Raw genomic sequence first — 27,915 nt, 5'->3', positions numbered from 1 at the left:
TCATTTAGAATTTTTTTTTCTTTTTTATTTGAATGGGAAAAAGGAGAATGAGAATAGATCATTTTGATAACAAGGGTATTATATATAAGAATATTTCAACAAAAGTGACATTTTTGGCACACTTTAGTAATTTGATGGCCGGGTCACATTAATTAATACACTTGAAAGCTCAAAGAATTATTCTGATTAAAATCGACCGTAAGTTCAGGGGTCTTTTTTTTTTTTATATTTTTCCAAAAAAAAAAAGAGAAAAAAAAAGTGATGATAATAATAACAGAAAGCTGCATCCAACATTGTGTTAATTAGTTTCAGCAAAGCTATCAAAAAAATTTACCTGGAAATTGGAATACGTTTATACGTATGGGTAAATGTTTCATGGGTCATGCCGTTATGGATATTAACCTGTTTTTCAATTCTTGTACGTGTGTTTTAAGGTAAAACACGTTAAGTTTGTCTGATATGCTTGTATGTATCGATCTGTTCTTTTTGTGACGTACTTGCTAGTCTAGTATATACGTATCCATGCTTCTTGGTGGGACGTGAAAACAGCTTCGCTACTCCTCGTCTGTAAACAAAGGCCAATGGCAGATCGATGATCAGAAGAATATTGAAACGTATATATTCTCGATCGGTTCCACTTTTGGCAACAGTAGTGTTGTGGTCCTAGAACAAGAAACCCCACCTTCACTTTCGCGTCCTTGTTCATTAATTAGACCACAAGAAATTGAAAAAAAAAAAACGTCCTTATTCATTGACCTGGCCTGCAAATCCACGCTTTCATAGAAGAGCTAGCTAGTGCTCTCATATACATTATCCTCTATCTAGAATGACTAAAGTTTCCTTCTTCAATCATTTACAAGACAAATTCCGACTTGATTAACACACTAATCAACCAACCAAAGGAGTTCGAGAGAGAATACTGGATTCTCCAAATATTACATACTTAGAGCATCTCCAGTAATAATAGCCAAAGTAGCTATTGAAAAAATACAACTTTCTACTTTAGTTATTGTTTTCTCTATACTTTCTCTAATGGATTTTTTATTCTATTCTCTATTTGCATTTTAATATTATTTCTCATTATTTTTTTATTATATTTCTGCCAACGCTCAATGAAAGAGAAAATATTGATTTTTCACGTTCTTTGAGCTACACCGTACGAGTGTTGCACCAGTTGAATATTCTAGCAAAATTACACAATTTATAAAAGCAATGCAACCAAAAACGAAGCAATTTATCATTAAAAAAAATTAAAAGAAAAACAAAACAACTAAAAACACGTTTATATAGTTACAATAATGCAAAATTTAGAAAGCAACAAAAAATGAAACCAAATGGATATACAGGTGGAATACGAGTGAATATCATATTGTTTTAGTTAGTATTTTTTTCTCAATACTAACTAAAAACAAATTAGCTGTAACGAAAATAGCCAATTTGCCTCTTTGCTGAATTGAAAAAAAAAAAAAAAAAACCCTTAATAATAGTCCAATTTGGCTATTTGAGGCATTAAACTAGCATGCTAGATATGCTTTAATAATATTAGAATGACTCCGGTCTTCGAATTGTCCGACCGGCCTTCTTGTTACCTCTCTCTTCTTTTACAAGTGCTGATGAAATTTTTACAAGATTGCGGATGTTCTTTGCATCAACAATTGGAAAGACATGTATACATACGCGCGTAGTGGGCTTTGATAATTAGCAGAATGGTTTGAAAAAATAAAAAATAATTAACAAACAACAATAATTAGAATAATGATTGTTGCCCTATAATTGGGGCATCCTTAGCACCTCCTGTTTAAGGTGCGCGTGAGAACAGAACATTGCAGATATATATGGACCAGAATGTGGACCGTCAATGTTCCGCTAGGTAGCTCGAATGATCTGCATCAGATATTCATCACTTGCAAACTTTATGCTTGACATGATTGAGTAGCCAAAAGGGTTTTCTTAGTGGATAATTAGGTGGCAATAATATTAGTATGATTATAGGGAAAAATAAAAAATAAAAAAATTGTGAAATAAATAAATCAGTGAAAACCGGACAGTCCGGATCAACCAAACAACGCATGCAAATGATTTAAACTGTCAATTAAGCTAATTTTCACCGAATTCCGATGTGGTCGATCGGAGTGGCCATTTTTATATCGTGCATTATTGGCTGTCATCAGAAAAAAATGCCACTTTAAGCATTTGCTTTGCAAGTAATGGACGTGAGAGGTGGGTCTTGCTAATATATGCATGAAATGATGGTGAAGATGATGGAGGGGCCCAAACTGGGCTGATCATCACACGGAATCCCTTGGATTGAGGAAGTATTTGTAGCAGCCTTGAACCGTGGGACCCTTTTCTAAAACACCTTTTCCTTAACGTTCATCAGCCACAGTATAAAAAGAAGAGAAGAGAAGGAGAAAAAGAATGTGATGTGCATGTGATCCAACAGCCTTTATGTTCCCCCCTCCTTCCTCTTCTTCTTATAAGTTCTAACCAAATACACAAACCACCATTCCTTCTTCTGTGTCTTTTTTGACATTCGGTGACTAATACTATATACTTTTTCGGTTAATCATGTTTAGGTCATACATGAATGTCTATGTTTTGTACTAAAAACTCGGTTTGGGCCCCATCTTTTGACATGCGAGGTCGGCCACATATATATGGTCTGATTATCGATGAAAAAAGCATGTTATTAGTGGAATTCAAAGGTCCAATATCACATCAACGTCTTTAATTTGGTGTAATAGTTTTCTAGCTAGCTTATTGTAGAATATACTATCAACCCTTTCAATTATCCTGTATAAATGGCAAAGTTTCTGACGTTTATGGAAGGATCTTTTTCGCGTAGAAGTTGAATATATTGGTGTCGATCTTTAACAAAGAAGATAAAAAAAAAAAAAAGGGGGAAAGGAAAAGAGAAGGAAAAGAGGAAAGAAAGGAGGAAAGATAATGGAGGAAAGACAACTCTTGTTGTTCTCTCCTTTTAATGTAACTATAAAGTGAGTTAAAATGAGCTTTGTTATTGATAGGAAGCAATAGGCCATGCAAGTCTACATTTTTTTTTTTTTTTTTTTTTTTATTTTATGTGGAAACCCTTTTGGACTAAGATTTCGGATAGATTATTCTTGGAAGAAGCTGCTTTTAACGTCTTTTTTAAGAAAAATAAACTATTGCATGGACGCATGAGACCCTCACTTATTTAATCTTCTTTATTAATTAATAGATCCCTTCCAAAGTAATTAAATATATATATATATATATATATATATATATATATATATATATATATATATCCTTCTTTATTTCATCAAGAAACACCATTTATCGCATAATTAATATGAAACTTATAAGTGCTGATTTTTATCTCGATCTTAAAATTATGTTTTGTAAGATTAATCGGAAACGAGGGTTGATTAATTTATATATGTTGTAACGTACGCCTCATTATGGTGTTTCTTGAGTACACCCGCTCGCAAGTGTGGACATTATGATTGGTTTAACCATAGTTTAAATAAATTAATCTAGGATATGGTTGACACTTAGAACTATCAGAATAAAGCTTTGATCCCTAATGATTGTATATATCCCAATGTTGGCTTAAAATCCCACTTTTCCATTTTGAAGGGTAGTTGAAGACATGAAATTTTGTTGTTCAAGCTTTAAGGTCAATTTGGAAAAAATAAAAACAATTTCTTTTGGAGTTCTTTATTTCTGATTATGAACATGTCTGTTGATATATATATATATGTCATTGTTATTATATACCTAAACATGCAGACAATATAGTATACAGAAAAAGTTTGGTAAGCTACGAATTTTCCAATAAATGCCCTTATTTAACTAAATATGATATTGCCACTTGATTTTGATTTAATATGTTGTCAAGTACTTAATTACCTCGAGTATAGAATGGCTTGAATCATTTTTCCAATTATAAATGATAGATCGGGCGCCTGAGAAAGTACAAATATTTGGAGACTTCCATTGACCAAGTTTGAGTAAAGAACTCAAGCACAGCTTGCAGAGAACTAGCTGGAAAGTTAATCAATTATATATTCAGGCGATCGATCGAGCTAAGCTTGAAATGGAAAACTTCTCGTGATACACTTATTGAGGTGGCCTGGCTATTACCTAGCTAGTAAAATTGAAGTAGACCAGACCAATGATGTACGATAACTATTATTCGGTCTCTTCTCTTCCTTGATTAGAGACATTACTTCGATCCACGTACAATAATCGTTAATTAGATCATTCTTGTTCGATCTCTTGGATCTTGAAAAATGGTTATATCTCCCGTGATCGAGGGTGTTGATATCATGCATGGGAGACAATCTGTTGAGGGAGTAACTAAGTATATAACTCGATCTTGATCATTGTATGAACTTTGATGAAAATGCTATGTAAGATGAAAACAAAGAGAAGATGGGCAAAAACTGTGTAAGATTTCTCCAAACCCCCTAGTTTATTTATCGGCATCTATTCAACTCTTTATGAAGAGTTGCAATCCTTTTTCTCTAACCTTCTTAGAAGTTATCACTTTCCATGGAGATAATAAGGTGTAGGGATGACCATACTTGTTATGGTGTGATGATCATCTCTTAATCAATACATCATCATGTTCAAATAGCTATTCTTTAGTCAAATTTTAGTTAAAAAACTTTTTTTTTTTTTTAGTTACTCACTTTTTAGAAACACCTCACAGGTCGCTCTCTAAATTTTTTTTCTACTGTATTAAAATAATCTTTTTAATAATATTATATTCATTTTTTTTATCTCATCTTTCTCTCTCTCTTTCCGTATATATTTGCTCTCCACATTTGGAGAGTACTAAAAATCAACAAAAAAAAAATAAAAAAATATATATTTTTGAGAATGCAATAGTTAATTGCTGGCCAGATTTGCATAGGTGAAAAGATAGAAATGAGCTAAAGGTACACTTCTAAAAGACCTTTGGAGGGATACACAACCGCCAACTCAAAATTTTAAGAAGTGCGCGCGTGAAAATTTTGAAAAGTTGCAAACAAAACGTTGGGTGACAATTCCCGCACAGGCGCATTTAAAAAGGGCAACAATCGAAAATTCAAGGGTTAGCACTGATCCCAGTGCTCATTAAACCCAAATTTTCATTATCTAATTAACCGGCCATGTCGGATAAAGAAAATTGGAACAATTGTTAAGAATTAGGCCGACAGCCTGAACAACCCACACAATTTTACTCTTTGTCGCGCTCTCTCTCACTCTTCTCTCTGTAGAATAATTGAGTTGAGATGAAATGTCCTTGACTCTAATTCAGAAGCCTACTAATTAAGTCCTTGACCCTATATTTATTAATTGATAGATCATGAGGAATATATAGAAACAACTTCTTAGTCTACAAAAGAAGAATAAGAAGAATGGGCAGGATTTCTCCTTTCAACACTAAAAAAAGGTGGGGGTAAAGAAAAGATGAGAGTATGTAGCACATATATATATATATATATATATTTCCACATTTTTGCATGGGAGTGGGTACACGAGAAAGACAAGTTTGTGACTGGAAGAGGATGTGATCGAGAGGGACAGAGATGTCAATCTCACACGCAGAGGACAAACCCTGGGGCTGGTTATATTAGTGCACTGGAAAGACAAACGGGTATCTTGTCCGGTCCATTATCATCAGATGCCATTTCCTCGTGGGATCCATCTTCCCTCGTGACTTCTTAAATGTTTCTCAAGAGTTTGAACCTCTTTGACTCACTTACCCCCCCCCCCCCCCCCCTAGCTACCTCCATAGCGTTGCTTTTCTCAGTTTAAATTAACGTACATATTTATATATAATTAGTTAATTGTATATATATATATAATAAATAATAGGGGGCATGAGATGGTTGTGTTTCTCACGGTGCAGGAAAGGGACCAGTGAAACGGACAAAAGAGAGTGCAAGAAGAGACAGAAGAAAGAACCTTGTAGCTTGTCGTATAGAATACAGATTTTGATTCTTTCACTTTAGAAAGAGTAGTGAGATAAAGAAATATAATATATTAATATTAAATAATCTGTCACCAACACTACTTTTTTTAAATAATGGAGTTTTTATCCGTATTCGCTCTATGTTTTAAGTTGTCTCTCCTCGGAATTCTCATTTTTAGATTATATCAAAGTAAAAAAAAAAAATAATAATAATGGGTTTTTTTTTTTAAATTATTAATTATTAATTAGAGATAGAGATGTATTTTTCGAAAGGTATCGGCGGTGGTCATGTGAGGGGAGGTGGGGTTGGTTCACTTTCACTGCGTTTTAGAAATTAGAATAGAATCTTCTTGGCTCTCAACTTGGTGGAAAGAGAAAGAGGAAGGTTGGTGTACATGTTTTGTGTGATTTTGCTAGTCATGGGTGGTGGGCTCGCTAGGATCTGTCTCAGTTGCTGACAATTTGTGAGCGAAAATCAGCCTTTGTTTCTAGATTTCCATACTTTTGTGGACCCCCTCCCCACTCTCCCACAGATGTCTTGCATTATTCAGGCAAAAATGCTTCATCAATTTACTCCCTTCCTACCTTGCTTAATCATAAACTAATTAATTCATGCTTAATCAATTAATGAGATAGATAGATAGATAGACTAAGACAGATCCCCGGCCCTCTTAATTACTTATGATTAGATTATCGGCCATTATTTTTCTATAATCACCAAAATTTGAGCTCGATCTGGGTACTTATCTGCTGCATATAAAGTACTAGATAGGGGCCTAAAAAAAAAGAAAAAAGAAAAGATAAGAAAAAAAAGAAATAGTTCTAAATTAATGTTTGGACAGGAGCTACATGGGAAATATTCCAGAAATAAGCACGTAACATGAACAAGGGAATAGGGTGGTGGAAATAAATATATGTTGTCTCAGGAAAAAAACAAAACAGGAATCACGAGAATGGCATACCCACAGAAACATAAAAATTAAAAGGACTACTGTCTCCATGACAGCCGCTGCAATTGCTCAGAGAATGCAGGCGGGTAAGAGTGTGAAGGCGGGGGAATTAAGAGAGGGGAAGAGAAAAGGGAGAGAAAGAAAGCAACGGAAGTTTTCCAAGGTCTTCTTCTCCTACACGGAGGCCGGCCATTTCCCATTATAATTGAATATCGGGACTTGAAGCTGACAGTGCTAACTTCGTTCTTCTGTCTGTTTTTTTTTTTTTTTTTCTTAGGAAAATAAATAAATAAATTGGAGTGTCACATGCAAATGCTAATTAATTTCGTACCTCTTCTTCACTACCCTGTGATATTTGTGGATACATACATGTGTACGTATTTGGATTATTAATTATACAAATTTGCATGTTACTTAAATTTAAGCAGTATGATTAATTTTCATGCACTAGCAGTTTTTAATTAAGGTGATTTTTCTTGCTCGATCGTTTGATAAAACTTTTTAAATATTAATGATTTTTGTTTTTTTAGTTGTGATTTTATATAAAAGTAAAAGAGTTTTGACTTAGTTTGTTAATATTTTATTTTATGAGAAATGCCTTTTTGTATTTTCCTATCCTTTTCTTATATTTTTATTTTGAAAATATAATCAACCATTAGATCACGTCTAAGTTTTACGAATTTAATGATTAATTTTGAAAATCAAAGGAAAAGAGAACGACCAAAGTATACTAAACAACATGTTTCTTAATTTTATGCTAAACAACCAAAAAACTGTTATAAAAAGCAATGCGAAACGAGCCCCCAACCTTGCCCCCGAAAGAGGGATGAAAAAAAAAGCTTAAACTTTTAATTTCTCTTTTTTATTCTAGTTTTATCTATATTGTTACTCTTCGTATCAGAATATAAATTAAATAATTAAACTAATCATTTTTAACGAGTATAAATTTTTAAAACAAGTGGTGGTTTAACAAAAACGTTAGAATAAAGACCTTGAATTTGAACATTATTTCTATCAATTAATTACCTTTCATTTTAATTAAATATTTATTAATTAAAGCATTTTGCTTTCACCTGAACTGTACGTACCAAATACATAAAACAGGTTTCTTTCTGGGAGGAATCGGCAACTGGATCAGCTGTAACCTATTTGTAAGGAAAAGAAAAGAAAAGCAATGATTAATGTGGATCAATTTTATCCCATTTTGAAATCGGAAAAGAGCTAAGAAAATAACATGTAAAAGTAAGAAATTATGGAGGTGGGGAACCAGGACAGTTTAACTTTGTTTTTCCAATAATGAGAATCATAGGCATGATCAAAATAATCAGTTGAGTATCTATGTGAAATAATTAGTCATCATTTTCTTATTCTTTCACTTTGGCCCTGCCCGTGTCCCTACCGGGGCAAATATACTTATCACTTAATGAATCCATCTGTTGCTTTTATTGGATCCCTCATTAACCACTCATTATTACATTAATGGTTTTCATCCAATCTTGTTCAAATTATGACACCTATATGGCAAATATTAATTTTGAAGGTTAGTAGTAGGCAATTTCCTTGGACACGTCATTAATTAATGGATTCCGACTAGAAGGCATAAAAAGTCCGTGCCTCCATAGAACACAGAGAGAGAAAAGGGGATGGGAGGGAGGGGTGGGGATGTACGTACGTATATAAAAACAAATATTTCTCGGGCTATTACAAAGAAAGGAAAAGCTGTAAATTTTTGTTCCAGTTATCCATGGAAACTTTTGGGGCCAATAATGCAATCACCTGGACACGTAAGCCAAAAAGAAGCCGAGCCGAGGAACAAGAGAGCCTGAGTTGGAGGCTCAAAGTAGGCTACTAGAGGGTGGTATTGTAAGTTAGCGAGTAAAGGTAGCAGTGGCCATATGATATTGAAGTTTGGAATATTGTGAGAGAGAGAGAGAGAAGAAGAAGAAGAGAAGAAGAAGAGAAGGAGAAGAAAGTTAGAGAGAGAGAGAGAGAGAGAGAGAAGCAAATGGAAGAGAAGCATTAGAAGGAAGAAATGTCGTCACTAAGAACAGGCTTTAAATCCCATCACGTAGTTCGATGTATCCTTTACCTTATATCTGCTGGAGGGAGTAGAAAATGATGGGGATTCGAAATTGGAGACTGTGTTTGGTTGGTGACATTAAACAACAAAGGGAAAGCTACAAATTAGAAAGAGGACACTCGTTTGACGTGAAGTGAAACCACCTTCCTCTCTCGTTTCTTTTCTTTTCTTTCACCTTTTCTTTTTTTTTTTCATTAAAGGCTTACTTTTTTTTTTTCTGACCGTTATACCCTTTATACGCAGCTTGCTTATCAAGATATTCACTCTTTTTAGCTTCGGCCATAAACAGTGCGGGTTATCAAGTGCTTTAAATCATTTCTCTTAATTAAAACAGGACTTTTAAGTGATAATTAAATTCAGTCTCCATAAATATTTCATATAATATATATATAGATTAAGAGTTTCAAATAATTTTCAAGATTATCCTAAATTCTTACATTTTATCTCAAAATTTAATCCAAAAATGATTGAGGTATATAACATTTATTATAGTGCTTTTTATAAATTGATATGATAGTATGATTGTCAAGTTACTCAGTAATTAATTAAATTTACAAGATAAATTTTTTATTTAATTATTTTATCAATTATGAATGGCCACATTTTGTTAATTATTTTTCAAAAAGTGTTTAGATGTGGGATAAAAATAATGATGTAGAAGATTATACCAGCGGTGTTAGCCAAAAAAGGAAATATATCTGCTACGTTGGGTGATAAATATCAGGAAACAAATCCAACATTGAAATTAATGCCACGTTGTCTACAAGCAGATCTGCTAAAAAAAGCTCTGAGCATAAGATGCAGAATTTTTAGAAGAAAGAAGGAAAAAAAACACATATATGGAACAGTAGTAATGAAGAGTTTGACTATTTAGCAGGAAAAAAGCGGGGGGGGGGGGGGGAGGGGTGGCAACGTCAATTTCCGAAGACAGTGCTACCCTGCACTGCACCATCCTCCTGTGCGTGATTTTAAGTGGGTGTGCGCGGGATCAATGTCAGGCCCTGAGAGTGAGAGAGAGTGTCACGGGTTTGTCTTGAAAGGCCCTTATTTCACAGTCCTAGACAGACAGACACATATTCTCTCACACTACATAACCGAGGAGGGAAACAAACATATATATATTTATTTATATCACATTTAAAAAAAAAATTAAATATTAATAATTAAAAAGAAAAGAACAACCGCATTACACAGTACCACACCCCCCCTCCTCTCCAACATTTTTATCCAGCAACACTCCCACTCTCACTCCAACATTTTACTCAGAGCCTCTCTCTCTCTCTCTCTCTCTCTCTCTCAAGGAAAAAAAAAAAAAGCTTCCGCTTGATCTTCCAATGGCGCTTATGCTGGAGAATTGCGAGGGCATCTTACTCTCTCTAGACTCGCACAAATCAGTCCCCGCTCCATTCCTCACGAAAACTTACCAACTGGTAGACGATCCCGCGACCGACCACATAGTTTCATGGGGTGAAGACGACGCCACCTTCATCGTTTGGCGGCCACCTGAGTTCGCTCGCGACCTACTCCCCAACTACTTTAAGCACAATAACTTCTCCAGCTTCGTCCGCCAGCTCAACACCTATGTACGTGTAAATATATATATATACCTTCACTCTCAGTATACATTAATCTTTGATAATATATGTCTGTGCTTTTTTACTGAACGGAATATTTTCTTTCCGTTTTTGTGTGTTCGGGAAAACTAGGGTTTTCGAAAGATTGTACCGGACAGATGGGAGTTCGCCAACGAGTTCTTCAAGAAGGGAGAGAAGCACTTGCTGTGTGAGATCCACAGAAGGAAAACTGCTCAGCCCCAAGTAGGCATCAACCAACACCAACATCATCATCACCACCCGCATTCCGCACTAGGCGTCAACGGCGCGAGTTTCTTCCCCTTTCCCAGCCGAACGAGCATCTCCCCCTCCGATTCCGACGAGCAAGCCAATTGGTCCGACTCTCCCCCGCTCTCTTCCCCAAGAGGAGCCACCGGAGTCTACAACAGCTCCGTGACGGCGCTTTCGGAGGACAACGAAAGACTCAGGCGAAGCAACTCGCTGCTAATCTCTGAGCTGGCGCACATGAGGAAGCTTTACAACGACATCATATATTTTGTGCAAAACCATGTGAAGCCTGTCGCTCCAAGCAATTCTTACCCTTCTTCTTTACTTCTCTGCAACGCACCCGCAACCGCTACTCCTCTTACTACAACAAGCTCATTGGTGCAAAAGCCTTTGAACCAGATTCTTGGGTACTATCCGACGTCGTCCAACCCTAAGCAAGCCCCTCCCAACCATGTTACATCAAGGAGCGGCTCTATGACAGTTCTTGAAGAACCCAACAGCATGAATAGCTGCAAGACGAAGCTTTTCGGTGTGCCTCTTCAATATTCAAAGAAAAGATTGCACCCAGAGTACGGTGCTAATATTCCAATGAACACCGAGACTAGCAAGGCTCGTTTCGTCTTGGAAAAGGATGATTTAGGCTTAAATCTCATGCCTCCTTCCGCGTGTTAGTTTCAACGAATCCATTCAGAAATCTAGGCTCCTTTTCACTTTTCTTCTTCTTCTTTTTTTTTTCGATTTTCTTGTTCGATGTTTTTTCTTTTGAGTCAGGAATTAAGTCTGATGATATGTGTGTGAGTGTGGGTGTTTGTGAGTGAGTCTGTATATAACTTTAGTGCCGGGTATTATCTTTGTTCCCCCACAGCCATGAATGCAGGTGGGTTTTGGTTAGAGTGAAGATCAAAAGCAACGATTTTAAATCATCTTTTGCAATGAGCTTTCTACATTTTTCAGTACTGCTTCAATTTATTGCTCTCGATTATCGGATCTCTTCTACTTCTTCTCCTTCTGATTATGATCTCCAATGTTCAGTTTCATTAATGCAGTGGAGAGAGAGAAAGAGAGGCTAGTCTTGATGGGTTTCCTTAGAAAGTTACAGGCTGGTTCATTGACAATTTCCTCTAGGGCTTTCTCTGATTAGTCCACTAATGAATGATACGTACAACAAGCATAGCACAGAAAATACCACACCCAAATTTAAAAACCTGTACGAAAAAGCAGCTGACACCAGATGACAATTCGTTCCTCAAAATCCCATATTAGCAGTCTCATTATGGTTTTTATCATCGCTATTATTGTCAAAAAAGAAAGTATACCATGATTTGTAGAAAAGAAGGCTGTCATGTTGTATGATGAAGGTTTTATATATATTATATATAATAATCTCTATTTCTCGTTTCTATGAACTGTCAGTCACGAAAGAGAGAGAGAGAGAGAAAGAGAGAGAGAGAGATTGAAGAAACTAAAAGAGTGGGTTATTCGATGAAAGCGAAATATACGAAAAACTAACTAAAAATGTGGGTTGAAATGTTTCTGTCAAGGCTTCTATACTTGTTCTTCTTCTGATCGAGCACCAGAAACCTTCGCCTTTTCCTACTTTAAGTATCTGATCAACGTCTTCAAACTCTTTGGATCCTACCCTACTCTTTCACCAATTCCAAGCTCTTTTTCCCTTCTTCCAGGCAACAACCTGAAACAAGAGAGAGACTTGAATGGTAGATAAAAAAAAAATAAACAAATCATTTTTTTGCCCAAAACCCCCCCTCATCTCTTTCATAGCTTTCCTTGTCCATTCGTCCAACATCCCTATACGAGTAAAGTTACACATAAAGTTTGACTAGGCATTTCCACTCGCTTTTTGCTTTTTCTTGACCCGGCCCTATCGTTAATGTTTTTTCATGCTGGTATTAAATTCCATTACACAAATTCTGTGCTCTCAGAAAGATCCATTTCCCGTCTCCAGTGAGATAAAGTTTGGAATTTAAGTAGAATTTGAATATCTGATCGATCTCTCTCTCTCTTCTTCTTTTTTCCCTTAAGCTTTTGTCCCTTTTAGAGATAAGTTGTGGCACGTGAAAAGAATATGCACGAGTTTGGTGTAGGATACGCTCGTTCGGTCCAATATTCGAAGGGGTTAGAAAAGTGGGTGATGGGCTTCAAAAGTGGATACGGATCATCCGGTAAAAGATGCTTTAGGAAGGGCGTTTGTGCGTCGCTTAACAGCCTTATTGAAGCACGTAACCAGTTTTCTAGAGTAGAATAAGAAAGGTGAAAAAGATGAAATTGGATTTAAAAAGACGTATGTTCGCTCAGTTTTAGTCTTTTGAATGGACTTTGTTGACATTTTCTTCCTCCCATTTCTTTTTGGTAGGACACTTTATTGACAATTTATACAATTAATAATAGTAGATGCATATACCAAGATTTAGAAAAGAACCCTACGGGCTATGGCTACATTATGGTACATGTATGCATGCAGGTCCTTTTTTTTTTTTTTTTTTTTCTTTTTTTTCTTTTTTTTTTTTCCCTTTTTTACCACATAAAATTTCTCTGTCTCTCTCTCTCTCTTTTTATTTATTTATTTATTTTTTTATCGCCTATATTGGATTTTCCTACATCTTTGTATTGTAAGAAATTGTTTTCTCCTCCTTTTGTGAAGAAAATTTTGGAAATATATACGGTTTGGCAATATTTCAAGAGAATGTGAAAATATAATTATACCCTCAATTTTACACTAAGCGTGCGTTTGAGATTCCGATTTCGTAGATAATAAGTGAGATTTTAAACCAAATCGCAGAACATAAATCGTTTGGAAATTGCGTTTTTAAAAATTGCGATTTGAAAACGCAGAAAATCTGCTTTTTCAAATCGCAGATAAGATGGTGTTTTTTTGAAAACGTAGAATTTTAAAGGTAAATTCGCGATTTTAAAGACTAAACTGCAATTTTACCAAACGCTTAACTGTGTTTTTAAAAATTACTTTTTTCAAATCGCACATTTTAAAATTGTTATTTTAATTCGCACTTTTTGAAATTGCAAACTCAAACAGACCTAAATGGATAGAATCTTCATTTCAAAAGAAGATGATCAAAATTCTATTTTTGAAGGGCAAAAATTTGTGGACTCGGATGAAGAGTCCCCACTCTTCCTTTATCAATTTCTCTTTTCTACTCGGCTAAAAATGGAGAATGAATGGGAAATTAATCCATTTTCCATTTTTCCTTCATTCTCATCCATCCGATCCACTCATTTTTCCTCCCTCTCTTTATATTCCAGCAACACAAGAACAGTTAAAGAACTAAAGCAACTTAGGTCTAATAAAGGAAATAATGTTTTATTTTTCTGCAGAAAACAAAAGAGAAAATAGGAGATCGTGAACGGTGCAATCTGATTTTTTTTTTTTTTATTTATCTTTTGTTTTTTTAGAGGAGTGTTACGATTAATTCTATATGTATATTAATTGTTCATCAAGTGACCATAAAAAAATGAGGTAACTTTTAAAATCACTATATCTTTTGATCAATCACACGCTTAATGGTGATTTTAAAAGTCACCTTATCGTTTGATGAACACTTAATATACATATAGAATTACTCGAGTGTTATACATACTCTTAAGTGTTTACTCCCTGACGTGACAGTGAAAATTACAATATGATGAAATAGCAAATAAAATACTCTTTAAGTTATTTTTCCGCTATGTTCTAATTATAAGTTTTACATGTGGCATAATAATCACTTAATTCATACTAATTAATTTCTTGAGTACTAAAGTTAGAAAAAATCTTTCTAAACAAATATTATCTAATTACATTTATACCATTCCAAACATACACCAGATCGAAGAACATAAGAAGATGCTCTAGCATTCACTTTTCTTTTCTTCTTCTTTTCTTTTTTCTTTTTTTTTCTTTTTTTTTTTTTTTTTTTTTTTTTTTTTTTTTTTTATGTATTAAGAACCAACTTGAGTAAAACATAGCGGTGGTAGGTACATTTATTTTTACACATCCGACAAGTTGTTGGGGTAGAAACAAAAAAGAAGAGAGGAATAACACCCTCTCCTCCAATAAAATTGGCTTTCCGCAACGTACCATCAAAAAGGACTATTTTCTTTCTTTTAAGATTGTGGTAATATATATATACATAAAATAATAATAATAATAATAAAAAGATTGTAGTAATATTAAAGTACCAATTTTTGAAGCAAGCGTACTGTTAAGTTTTTGTTGTTTTGCTTTTTTTTTTTTTCTGGTTTTTTTCGACTCCATTTGGATTTGTAATTTTAAAAAAATAAGATTTAAAAATAATAATTTAAAAATATACAATTTGAAGATTTTATTTTTTAAAAACACACTTTAATGTTTATAAAAATCGTAGTTTGACTTTCAAAATATTAGTTTAACCTTTAAAATTATGCATTTTAAAAAAAAAAATAAAAAAAATCATTGCCTGCTATTTAAAATCGCAATTTATTAAAAATACAATCCCAAACAATCTATTCTTTACAAATTAATTTAAAATCGCGCTTTCTATTATATGTTCAGATTTTTATGGATGCTTATGAGGAAAAAGGATTTTTCAGTTCTAAGGTTTTTTTTTTTTTCCCCAATTCAGTAAAGGTCCATTGGGCCTCGTGGTAGTAAATTTTTCACTATTATAAATTCCGGATTAAAATGTTTTGGGCCGAGATGTGTCAAATGGTATTGCCATTTGGCCCATTGAATTAGGTCACAAGCAGGGAGTCCATTGAATTACGTAGGATTCAATTATTTATTGAAAACGAAAAAGAAAATGTAGAAGGATATGGAAAGAAATCACTCAAAATGAGAATGAAAGATAACAAAAACCAACGTTATTATAACTTTTGAAATATCTACAAATAAATAAATTAGAACTTCTGGAATTTTTAATGAAAAATACTATCGCTTTTATTACAAGTCCATTACAAACCGGAAATGGATCCTCTCCATTTCAGTTGAAATGGAGAGAAATCAATTCCTTGTAAAACAAGAGGCAAAATTGTTTAAATTAATTTTTTGAACAATTTTGTCCATTGTTTTACAAGGGACCGGCTTCTCTTCATTTTAGTTAAAATAGAGAAGATTCGTTTACTTATAGACTCATGTGCAGTTTCTTATTAGTGCCCATATATATGATCAAATGATCATTAATTCACTCGATGGAGCAAGTCGATTTTTCTGAGTTCCTTGTTCAGCAGAGAAAATATTATGGCATGTTTAGGTGTTCGATTTTTTAAAATTTAAATTCAATTTTAATTTAGTACACAAATTTCGAGGCAAACAAAGTTGAAAAAGATGTTTATATAGTTTGACTTTCTGAGATAAATTTAGAAAAAGTAAAATAAATTCTAATTTGTTTGTTTTTGAAGAAGTAAGATAAAATCTTATTTTGTTCTTGATTATCACCTTTTTTTTTTCTTTTTTTCTTTTTTTTTTTTTTTCTCTTTTTCTTCGCACAGTTTTATTGTTCTAATAAACTATTTTCATAATTTTTTATTAACATAATTGCTAAAATTTTGTCACGAGATATACTCCTTTTTTTTTTTTCTTTTTTTTTTCTTTTTTTTTTTTATGCTTTGTTTTGTTTCGGTGTAACAAAAAAAACTTCTATAGTTTCGGAAAATGATTTACATTTTTAAATTTTGTAAATCAGTCTTCCGAGTTTGAGTATCTCCTTATGAAATCGCCGGATTACCACCAAGCTAACACCGATGACCAAGCCACCCCCAGACCAACACTGAATCACCTTCGAACTACCATTGAGCCACTATCGGACCACGATCGAGCCACTCCTAGACCACTACTAAGCCACTCCGGATCATTGTAGGACCACCACCGAGCCACCCCGAACCACCAATGAACCACCAGTAAGCCACCCCCAAACCGCCACCTAGCCACCTTCAGACCGCCACGAGCCACTCCCAAGCAACGACAGGGCACCATTGAGCCATCTCCGGATCATCATTGAGCCAACTTGAACCACCACCGAACCACTCCTAGGCCACCACTGAGCTACCCTAAACCACCATAAAGCCATTGTCGTACCACCACTGAGTTACTCCAAACAACCATTGAACCACCACTAGGCCACCGGTAGCCACCGCCGGACCATCACTGGACCACCTACGAGCCTTCGCCAGGCCACTGTCGGAACTCAAATTATTAAGTTTTTTTTTTTGTAATTTGTTTTATATTAATATTTTTATATTGTGAATTAAAATTTATTTTGAAAGGTAAATATGATTAAATTAAAATATAAAAAATATTTGTGATTTTCTATTTTCGACTTATAGTTGACATAAAAATATAAAAATAATTTTCCTGAAAATCGCTAAACTAAATTATGTTAATAATTTCAACAGATAGTTGATAAAGTAATTAATTAGAACAGTTGAATATATAGAAAAATATATGATTAGAAAAGTTCAAATTCGTATTTGAATACATAACTCAAACAGGGGAGTGTATTTTTTTACACCATTTTTTTAAAACCCTAGCAAAAACCGCAAAATCCCAGTTCCACCGACTCTGTGTGAGCAACCTAATACCGGTTTAGCGCTTCGGTTACGCTCCTGAGAACAGAGCACACGTAACGCTCTCCGTCTCTCTCGGTCCCCACTTCCGATCAATGGAGGTAGTGGTGGCTTCGTCTTCAGTCGACGCCGGCATTGGCTGCTGGGAGCTACAGACGGGGGCGGAGCAACACCGTTACAAACCTTGCGCCTCTCCACCTCACGGCCTCGTCTGCGTTGGCCAACGCTTCCTCGCTTCCTCTCAGCTCCGTGAACCCTCCGCCTCCTCCGGCTCCATCCTCTACTGGTCCTGGTCCAAGGTACGCGAGCACCTCTCGAGTCTTTATCATGTTGCCCTTCTGTTTGATTATTTGCCTCAATGAACAATCAAATTAAGTACATGTTTCGTTTGTCATTGTATTTCTTATATCTGTATTTTTGGCTGTACAGCCTCAAGCAGAAGTTAAGAGCTTTCCAGCGGAACCGATCAAGTCGCTCGCTGCTAACCGTGAAGGCACTTACATTGTTGGTGGGGGTGTATCTGGGGATATTTACTTGTGGGAGGTGAATTCTCATTTTTCAAATCCATTAACTTTAGCATAGTTGGGATGCATTTTTTTCCTTTGTAGTTATCTTATTTTATGATGATTTAGGTTGCGAGTGGCAGACAGCTCAGGAAATGGCATGCTCATTATAGGGCTGTTACTTGCTTGGTATTTTCCATTGATGACTCGCTGCTAATTTCCGGTTCACAGGACGGATCCGTTAGAGTTTGGTCCCTTTTCATGTAACTTAATTCTCAGTTGTTTGTTCGCTCTTAGTTCATAATACATTGTTTTATTGTTTTATTGCTTAGTAGAAGCTCACACGCTTGTCTCTCTCGTTGCTTAATGATTCAGGATATTCGATGATGTAAGACGGCAGCAAGCTGATCATCTATATGAGCACAGTTTTTCAGAGCACACTCTGCCTGTAACTGATCTGGTAACAGGATATGGAGGATGCAATGCCATTATAGTGTCTGCTTCTGAGGATCGAACGTGTAAGGTTTGGCATGCTCTTCCCTATATTATACTGTTTATAAATTTTGCTTAAGAAATTAAAATGAAAAGTAAGTAACTATAGATCTCAAGTGAGTTTCACCCACACTAAAGTTGCAAGTCATGTGTCTAGTGTTAGCAAATCATACTTGCTATAGGATATTATTTTAAAAACAGGGACTGGTTTGTTAAATAAGGGATGTTTTGTGCTTGTTGAAGATTGCTTATTGTTATACAAGTCAGTATCTGTAAAGCTTCCTCAATTAACTCGTGCTTAGGGGGTGAACCCACTTGTATCCTGTGAATAGCAGGTTCAGAGCACAATCATCATCAATCTACTGATTATTATGTTTTAGAGGTGTGGATGCAATACACTCTAGATAATCTTGTCCACTTATTGAGTGGCTTTCATGGAAACTCTTGTTGCATGGATCAGTCTACTCAGATCCATTGGGGCTGGCATAAATGCGTATAATTTGAATAATGGTTGTAACAGAAATAGTATCTCCTTTTTAGGACTTACTTTATGAATTACTCATGTTCAGCTCCTGAATAGTTCCTTTGTTATTTGTTATTTTTTTTTTTATTTTTTATTTTGGGAAAACTTCACTTATAACCTTTGATCTTTCATTACTTTTGAAAAAATATACCCAAACTTTAAAAAGTGGCAATTTAAGGTATCTGATGTAGGATAGATTATTGCAGAATATTAATCAAGAAAGAAAAGAGCCGAGTGAGGATTGCAGAATATTAATCAAGAAAGGAAAGAGCCAAGTGAGGTGACGACGATTAAAGAATAATCCATATAATAATTTTCATATTTAGATTTTCTTTGACACCAAGTTTTACCATAATTAGTTTATTTTCTTTGGCACCATGTTTTGTCATAACTAGTTTATTTTTTCTTCTTTTGTTTTATTTCCGTTTGCAGGAGATTTATTTCCTTTTAGTAGCTTTATGGTTTCATTATAAATAGATGAATAGTTGTATTGGAAATTCAAGTTTTGCCATCAATAATATCTCAATTTTCTCTATTAACGTGTGTGTTGGTGTTTGTGTATTGAGAACACAGTTTCTTTTTCACATTATATCGTTTCCGCTAAATTTGACGTTGCGAAAAACGATAAACGTGAAAGAGAACCTGTGTTCTTAATGCCCAAAATCAACACACGTTGATAGAGAAAATTGATAATATTATTGATGGCAAAAACTGAACTTCCAGTACAACCTTCCTCTATTTATAATGAAACTGTAAAGCTACTAAAAGGGAATAAATCTCCCGCAAACGGAAATAAAACAAAAGAAGGAAAAATAAACTAGTTATGGCAAAACTTGGTGCCAAAGAAAATAAACTAGTTATGGTAAAACTTGGTGTAAAAAAAAAATCTAAATATGAGAATTATTATATGGATTATTCTTTAATCGTCATCTCACTCAGCTCTTTCCTTTCTTGATTAATATTATGCAATCCTCACTTGGCTATTTCCTTTCTTGATTAATATTCTATCCTACATCAGTATCCATATTTCAATTTCAACCCTCCGTTAGAATTTTTTGTTAAATCTTGTCAAAATTTTCAAAATACCCGTGTTTTGTTTTTTTAAAAAAATTATAAAAATTTAGGCATGAGTATCCATGCCTAAAAATTTATGCATGAGTCTTGTCAAAATTTGTTTTTTAAAAAATTTAGAATTCTATCCTACATCAGTATCCATATTTCAATTTCAACCCTCCGTTAGAATTTTTTGTTAAATCTTGTCAAAATTTTCAAAATACCCGTGTTTTGTTTTTTAAAAAAAATTATAAAAATTTAGGCATGAGTATTTTTGCAAATTCCGCTATATTTTGACCTAAATTCTTGCAAATTTTTTTTTCCATAAAATATGGGTATTTTGGGAATTTTGAGCGGATTTAACGAAAAATTCGAATTGATGGTTGAAATTGAAAAAAATTGAAAGATGGATACCTTAAATTGACACATTTTAAAGTCTGGATACCTTATTTCAAAAGTGATGAAAGATTAGGAGTTATAAGTGAAGTTCTTCCTTTGTTTTTTTGGTAAGTTTCCTGAATGGTTCTCTTAATTGTCTCGTACGTTATGTAGACATGGCCCTGGAGTGTGGTGTTTTGACATGCAGATGAGATGTTTGTCGCACTGAGTTCCAAAAATCTAACATGGGAACATAGCAATTTATGTGTCTCTATGAAATTATACGGACAGCAAATATATACATATATCTTTGTTTCAGTGCATGCTTACATGCAGTAGCATCATACACAGTAAAAGAATTATGAAATAAAAAGTATGACATTAATAAGATAACAGTTTATGAATGAATTTCTTGACAACATGCATAGTGCCATCATGATCATATTCATCCTTTAGGTTTATGAAGTAATGTTTCTAAGTTTATTAACGGTTTGGTGAAACACTAGTGACCTAACCTAACCAAGGACCACCCTTGGAATATAACTCACAACAACTATTACAACATAACTACTCTGTTTTGCCACCTAAATATATATATATATATATATATACAAGAAACTGTTGTTAAAATATTTGAACTAGTATATTATCATGTATAAATACTGATTTCTATGGTGCTTCCTCCTACCCAATGTTCTGGTCACTTGATTGGGAGGAGGATTGTCAAGAGGATGTAACTGATGAAATCGAGGTAATGAATAGTTGGGTTGGAGCACAATTGGCTTATGTGAGTGATACATTTGAAACAAACAAAAGAGGTGATTTTCGTAGGACAACAAGAAGGGACCTTTTATGATGTATCAGGGGTTCAGTTCAGGCACTATGAACAGCAATGTGTTCTCTGAGTGACCGAGACAAAGAGGCAGCACTGGCACGCATAGTACTTGTGCAAATCAGTACACTGTCTTACTGCTAAAAGTGTTTTCTACATTGGGGAAATGGTACTTTTTATTTCCTAAGAAGAAGATAGACTTTTATAGGATTCTTTTTAAGATTTTAAAAAATTTGAGCTGAACGACAAAGGCAAAGGTGACTTGTAAGGAGAAAAGAAAAAGTGAAATGGAAAGTGTTGGGTGCGGTGTGGTGGGTGCGGAGGGTTAATTCGGGAATTTTGTATGTTGCAGTGATGATAAAGTTCAGTTCTCAGTAATTCTTCTATTCATTTTACATAAAATGCTATCTATACATTGTACTTCATCTTGGTATGTTTGTGACTCTGTTATTGGTAGCATGTCTTTGTATTTAGTGCGTCCCACCCACCCCCCCCCCCCCCTCCCGCGTGCGCGCGAAAGCAAAAAAAAAAGTTGCATTCTATACAATTACTTGAATTTTTGTTCAATATAATATATATGCTAGCCTTCATTATGATGTACGCTTTTCCTAGGTCTGGAGCTTATCAAAGGGGAAATTATTAAGAAATATCGTATTCCCTTCAGTAATTGATGCAATTGCACTTGACCCTGGAGAACATGTCTTCTATGCTGGCAGCTGGGATGGCAAGATATACATTGCTGCACTTAATGCAGAAAGCACCTCTAACAAGAAATATGGGTTGCATATCATAAATTCATTATCGAATCACAGGTTTGTCTCTTTTATTATAGCCTCACATTTTGCAAACTTACAGACTTTTTAATTGAGTTTTCTTTGCTATTTGGTGAGAGGTTTTCATAATTGCTACAAGTTGTCTCTGGTTTTTATTGTGGGGTGTTCTTTGCTAAATCTTCAGATATATGTCTGTTGCATTGTTGAGGATAATTTTATGTGATTGTGTAATGTATTAACTACATTGAAGTTTTAAATTAGTCTGGCATTATTGAATATGCCTTTTGTGGCTCATTTGAGAAGCCATAGGTTTTAACGTTGATTTTTTTCATCTTTCAAAAATTCAGGATCAGGAGTCTTTTCCATGAAATGTTTTATACCATTTTTTTCTTTTCTATAAACAGGACCATATTAGCATGAGGCATCTGTAATCGTTTGCAGGATGTGCAAAAATGTCATTCTGACATTAACAGTTTGAATGATATCAGCTTCCCTAATTGAAATCAGGTTGAGGCTGAAGTATCAAGGTTGTGGATTGGATTGGGCAGTGGGTAGCTTTTAGCCATTAGGAGTTTGGCTTCTTTTGACCTTCAACCCTTCTTGGGCTGCAAGCTTTTGTTAGTAAACCATTTAATAATTTGGTGTTGTTTCACCTATCCTTGGAGTTATGTTCCAGATTGATTACGGATTTCAATCTCGCTGAACCATGCTGCGTGTTTTGATTTGTTTACAGGCCAACAGTGTGGTTACCATGGATTTGGCAAGCTTAAACCACTAGCTTTGTGATTCTATCACCTTTTATGATGAGAAAGTTGTACCAAATATTTCCCCGTATGCAAATTTTATGAGGAATATTATTCTTGCTGAAATTGGAACTATTGATTATGCATATGGCTGAATCCCTTGACTGTGGCCCTTTTAGGCGTAGTCTTTGCTTCATTTATAACCATAAATACTGAGAAATAAACACTAACTGTCCTAATTTATTTATCATCAAATTAGATATTTTCTATTCCATTAATCAAAGTATATTACTGGAAGATTGTTTCACGTTTTACATAAGACAACAACCTCTTATTAAACTTTGACAGTAAAGTTGTGTTCTGGTAGTATCAGCTTTTACGATCTCTAATTCACAAATTCATTCTTTAATTTTTGTACAGCAAGGTTGTTACTTGCTTAGCATATTGTGCAAGTGGAAATCTATTAATTTCTGGATCAGAGGACGGTGTCATACGAGTTTGGGATGCTAAAACTCACAACATTGTTCGGGTGTTCAAACATGCCAAAGGTTTTTTCCCAAGCTATCTGACTAATTGCTTGCTTAGGTTTTTGTTCACTACTAAGGGAAAAGAATAATTTATTACTTGCAGATTATAGTTCTTATTTATTTATTTATTCGTTTTTCTTAATCACTTGGGGCTATGTATAGTTTTCTGTTTTTATGTTTGTACCATTCCCTTGCAGATATTAGCCAGTTCATAAACAATGTGCTCTATAAATGCACACACTACTTTTTGGGTACCTCAAACTACCACTTCGTTACGAAAGCCATTCCGTTAGGAAGAACCGTTAAAATGGATGGAAAAGTGGTCACGTGCGCATCAAGTGACCACTTTGATGTCTTTCTTCCGAAAATGCCCAGACTTTTACTACGAAAATATCGTAATTGCCCCTAAAAACAAATTATTGTTATAATTATTAAAAAATTAATAACAAATTAAAATTTATTAAATAAATAAAAAAATACTGGAAAAGAAATACTAGGGGTGGCGGGTGGAGGGGTGGCCACCCCTTTTGGATTTTAGGGTGTGGCTAAACCACCCCCACAGCCTGTGGGGGTGGTTTGGCCACCCCCCATTTTTGATTTTTTAAGGGATGGCCTTGTGGGAGTGGTTCGAGCCACCCCATTTTTTTATTTATTTATTTTGGGGGGTGGCCAAAGGGGTGGTTAGGCTACCCTTTAGTTTTTATTTTTTATTTTATTGTAGATTTATTTATTTATTTTAGTTTTAATGGTTTTTAGGAAGAAAGACACCACTTTTCCATCCAATTTAATGATTTTTCCTAATGGAGTGGTAGTTTAAGGTACCCAAGTACCACTTTTTGAAGTTTGGTGGTAGTAGTTCATGGGACCAAAATGTATTTTCCTCTAGTTTCTAAATCTAGATTTGTTTCTGAGGCTGGTTCCAAGTGAAGTTTTCATTGTTATGCAACATGAAGAGTAAAGTAAAATTCCTTTTCATTGGAGATATTTTGCGGCATTTCCCTATCTAAAGTATATATTTCAGTAAAGTTTTGGAGGGTATGGAAGTTTGTAAGTAAAATTATGCATTCAAGTGTTTTCTTTATGTAAATAATATTACAGTTAGTGCAAGTTATCAATAACCTCTCCCTGCCTCCACACTCCTTTTTTCTGATTTTGACTCCTGAAATTTATGGTTATCTCACTCCTGTTTTGTTGTTTCCCTTCTATACTGTGAAGGTCCTGTGAACAATATTCTTGTTGTTAGACAAGAACTCTATTTTAATTCTTGGCCAAATTCGCAAGCTTCCTCGAGAAGGCATGGGTCATTATTACCGCCTGCGCTGGATAAATATGCAAATCCAATAGATGAAGATGCCAATGTTAAGGCTATCATTGGTCTCCAGTCTACTTGCAGAAAATCAATCGATGATTCGTACTTAAGTTCTCATGTGATCAATAATCAAATCAAAGAACTTCAGGTTTTTTTTTTGCTCAGTGAATGTTCTTTATCCACTTTATTGTCATTCATGTGTTTATGGTTGCATGTGCGTGGTTACCTTTTGTAGTTACATTTTGATCATCCTACCATGCAAAATAGTGTGATCTCACATGCACCTGGAACCCGTGTCTGACCTTTCGTTTGGTTTGACTGCAGCAACAAGGTTCTTCTGCTGCTGCTGAGATGGAGATGGAAAGACAAAAGCTTGATTGTAGAAGATCTATGCAAATGGTTCAGCAGTGGAAAAAAATGTATGAAAACTTGCATCAATTCTGTGTAAATGAGCTTTTGGATGGTGATCAAGCAGCAATCTCCAATGGGAATCCCCCGTGAGACACTTGTTTTCTTTTCCAAAACAGCTCCTGAGTTAATTTTAAAGGTACCACTAGTATATGATTGTTCCGATAAATTTTTCTATTAGTTTATTTTTTGCAACTTCTACTCTCATTTTGGAATTATTTATTTATTATTTTTGTTTCGTGTAATTGGCCCTCAATATGATTCTCTCTATCTCTCTCTCTCTCTCTCTCTCTCTCTCTCTCTCTCATCTCTTGGGTATGGACTTTAATTTTGTTTTTATACTCATACTGAAGTGATCACAACATCCTCTAGATATGAAGTGATTCAAGTTGCTGCATGTCCGAGGGATGGAAGACATCCAATTGATACATCTCCCATGGTTTAACTATCGAGCAAATTCTATAACATCTCCTAGAATTTATGAATAGTTTTTTAAAAAGATGTTTTAAATAGCCAGAGGAGGGGTCATTAAACACTTTGATCTCATTATATTGACCGGAATCATGTTTGGTTTGGTAGAAATTTCTTGGAATATGAACTCATTTGCAGCACTATGCATTCTCTTACAGATTTGATCTAGATTTTGAGTGAATTAGAAGAGGTGCTGCATATTTTCAATCACTTTACACCATTATCTTATTTTTTATTTTTAGAAATTATGTTAGAATTGTGATAAGATTTTAAGATCTTACAAATAGATTCATGCTTATGTAGGTCTTATGCATACAGAAAGAGTTATTGTTCATTGACATGAAACTACTTCTCTGTAGATCACGAAGCCCATATCATACAGAACCCAATATCTGTACCCTTGACGAATGGGCATCAGGTGTTGTGGAAGTGGGTATTCTATGGTTGTGATGCCCTGGGGAAACATTAGCCGTGGCCCTCTGTATTGCTAATGGGCTATTGCAACCGTGAAAACAAAATGAGTAAAGAGACTATTACTCATTTGGTCACTTCATTAGCTGGTGATGTGAACTTAAAGCATCTGTTTGTCCGTATGATTTCGTAGGCTAAAGGTAAGATTTTAAACAAAACTGTAGAAAGTATTTTTTTTGGGAATGCGTTTTAAAAATTGTTTGAAAACGTAAAAAAATATGCATTTTCAAATTATAGGCAATAAGTGCATTTTCATAAACTCACAATTTTAAATGCCAAATTGGGATTTTATTAAATGTTTAATTGTGTTTTTAAAAGTTATATTTGTAAATCGGACGTTTTCAAATTACATTTTTTAAATAACATGTTTTGAAAAATTGAAAATCCAAACTGACTTTACGATCATTAATATAATCCCTTCTTAAGTTAGGCTTATGATCATCATCATCATCATCTTATTCTTCTTCTTCTTCTTCTTTTTAATTATTATTATTATTATTATTATTATCATAAAGATGGGTTACTTTCTACCTATAAGCCACAGCCAGCTGATTTGAGTTTCGCTCCCAAGTATTTGATAGTTATATTTTATAAGGATCTGGATTCCCTATTATTTGTAGTTCAAAGAAGGTAAGGGAATAATAGTAAGAAAGTGTGAGAAGGGCTTCTCTGCCATGAGTTTGCCCTCGCTGGAGCAAGAGAGCCCCCCTCTCGTATACTCTTGCCCAAAGAAGAAAGGACAATTACGGTCCATTTTATTATTAGGTGATAAATGTAATTCTATTCATCACACTCATTCCTCCAAAGCCTATATGGCGTGATTTATCAATTTTTATGTACCAAATGTTATGAACTTTATGAGAATAGAAGATGATGCATAACATTACTGGTTCTCTCGTCTTTTCAGAGGAGATAGAAGGTTGCTTTCAAATTTGTACCCAGGTAAATTCTGCTTCATCATGAGGTCATCAGGCTCACCACACGTCATGAATGAAGTACATGCATAGATGTAAGCCATCAATTTGGATGAGTTGAATCCCAAGAAAGTGAAAAGCCAAATATTTGCTTCTTATAACAAAAACCAGCCGGCGAGATCAGCACCGGCGGGTTTCATGACGTAATTAATGGCAGCAGCTAGCATAGCAAAACTCCCCCCCTTGGCACACTCTTTTGCATCCAAGACTGGGTTTACCAGATGTGAAAATGGACGCACGCACCAAAGGTTCAAGTTAAACCAAACAACTGGCAAGATTCTTTGAGTGCCTGACATGAGCAATCAGGTAGCAAGAAAACGATCCAAGTTGAGAGTGATATATTAAAATTTAAAAATCATGCAGAGAGAGATCAGAGATGGGACCATTTTCTGATTATATAAATATAAAAGTCTTCTTCTTTTAATTTCCTGCTCTGGACTAGGAGTGCCTGCAGTTCCCGATGAGGGAGGAAGACGTATTTGTTTGCTTGTTTGAAGAAATATTATAATATGTATAGAGAGAAAGGATTTAAAATGTGGTGTGGGGGAGGGAGAGGAGATAAGGTGGTGCAACCGTACGTGATAATGCAAAGTAAAGATGATGAAGATGATGAAGATGATGAGAAGATCCCTCTCCTCTGGCTTCTTTTTATCCAATCCAACATGTCCTTTATTCATGACTTGTTGACAAGAAAAGAAGTAATATCCTATTGGAGGATAGAAAGGGGAAGAGATAGCCTACTTCTTGTCATTCATCTCCACTCTGGCGGAGGGTTTTTACTTTTTGGTGTTTTCCCACAGAAATGAGTAGGGAACACCTAACACCACCTGTTTTTTTCCCCCCCTCACTTTTTCACTTTTACTCTCTCTCTCTCTCTCTCTCTCTCTCTCTCTCTCTCTCTCCTTTTTACCGCACCTTTGCAAAGTATTACCGTCCAATTGATGCCATTAAACCCTGCGTATACACGTCCAAATTATGGACTAAAAATGTATTCTAGAATTATTAAAAAAAAAAAAAAAGGAAAAACTTTACTTGACTTTATGAATTGTCTTTTCGCTTTTGTAATTACTCCATTAAACTTAAAAAAA

General features: G+C 34.7%; 2 protein-coding genes across 4 annotated transcripts; both read left to right on the top strand.

Moving 5' to 3' along the window:
- Nucleotides 1-10,199: 10,199 nt before the first annotated feature.
- Nucleotides 10,200-11,751, top strand: LOC133866493 (heat stress transcription factor B-4). Its single transcript, XM_062303032.1, has 2 exons — nucleotides 10,200-10,560; nucleotides 10,684-11,751. The coding sequence occupies exons 1-2, from the start codon at nucleotides 10,312-10,314 to the stop codon at nucleotides 11,488-11,490; spliced, it is 1,056 nt and encodes a 351-aa protein (XP_062159016.1). The 5' UTR covers nucleotides 10,200-10,311; the 3' UTR covers nucleotides 11,491-11,751.
- A 5,554-nt stretch (nucleotides 11,752-17,305) lies between these two features.
- LOC133866505 (protein ROOT INITIATION DEFECTIVE 3) lies at nucleotides 17,306-25,764 on the top strand. Of its 3 annotated transcripts, none has more exons than XM_062303055.1 (9): nucleotides 17,306-17,669; nucleotides 17,800-17,913; nucleotides 18,003-18,136; nucleotides 18,249-18,396; nucleotides 21,764-21,963; nucleotides 23,088-23,215; nucleotides 24,410-24,651; nucleotides 24,828-25,050; nucleotides 25,742-25,764. In XM_062303055.1, the coding sequence occupies exons 1-8, from the start codon at nucleotides 17,466-17,468 to the stop codon at nucleotides 25,002-25,004; spliced, it is 1,347 nt and encodes a 448-aa protein (XP_062159039.1). In that variant the 5' UTR covers nucleotides 17,306-17,465; the 3' UTR covers nucleotides 25,005-25,050; nucleotides 25,742-25,764. The 3 variants fall into 3 exon arrangements, with proteins under 3 accessions (XP_062159039.1, XP_062159038.1, XP_062159037.1); XM_062303054.1 differs by lacking the exon at nucleotides 25,742-25,764 and adding an exon at nucleotides 25,284-25,396; XM_062303053.1 differs by lacking the exon at nucleotides 25,742-25,764 and having other exon boundaries at nucleotides 17,307-17,669; nucleotides 24,828-25,156.
- Nucleotides 25,765-27,915: the final 2,151 nt, after the last annotated feature.

This window comes from Alnus glutinosa, chromosome 4 (assembly GCF_958979055.1).
Source record: "Alnus glutinosa chromosome 4, dhAlnGlut1.1, whole genome shotgun sequence".
In the NCBI taxonomy this organism is placed as follows: domain Eukaryota; kingdom Viridiplantae; phylum Streptophyta; class Magnoliopsida; order Fagales; family Betulaceae; genus Alnus; species Alnus glutinosa.
Note: the sequence above shows the minus strand (reverse complement) of the source record. Positions and strands in the feature narration are given on the sequence as shown.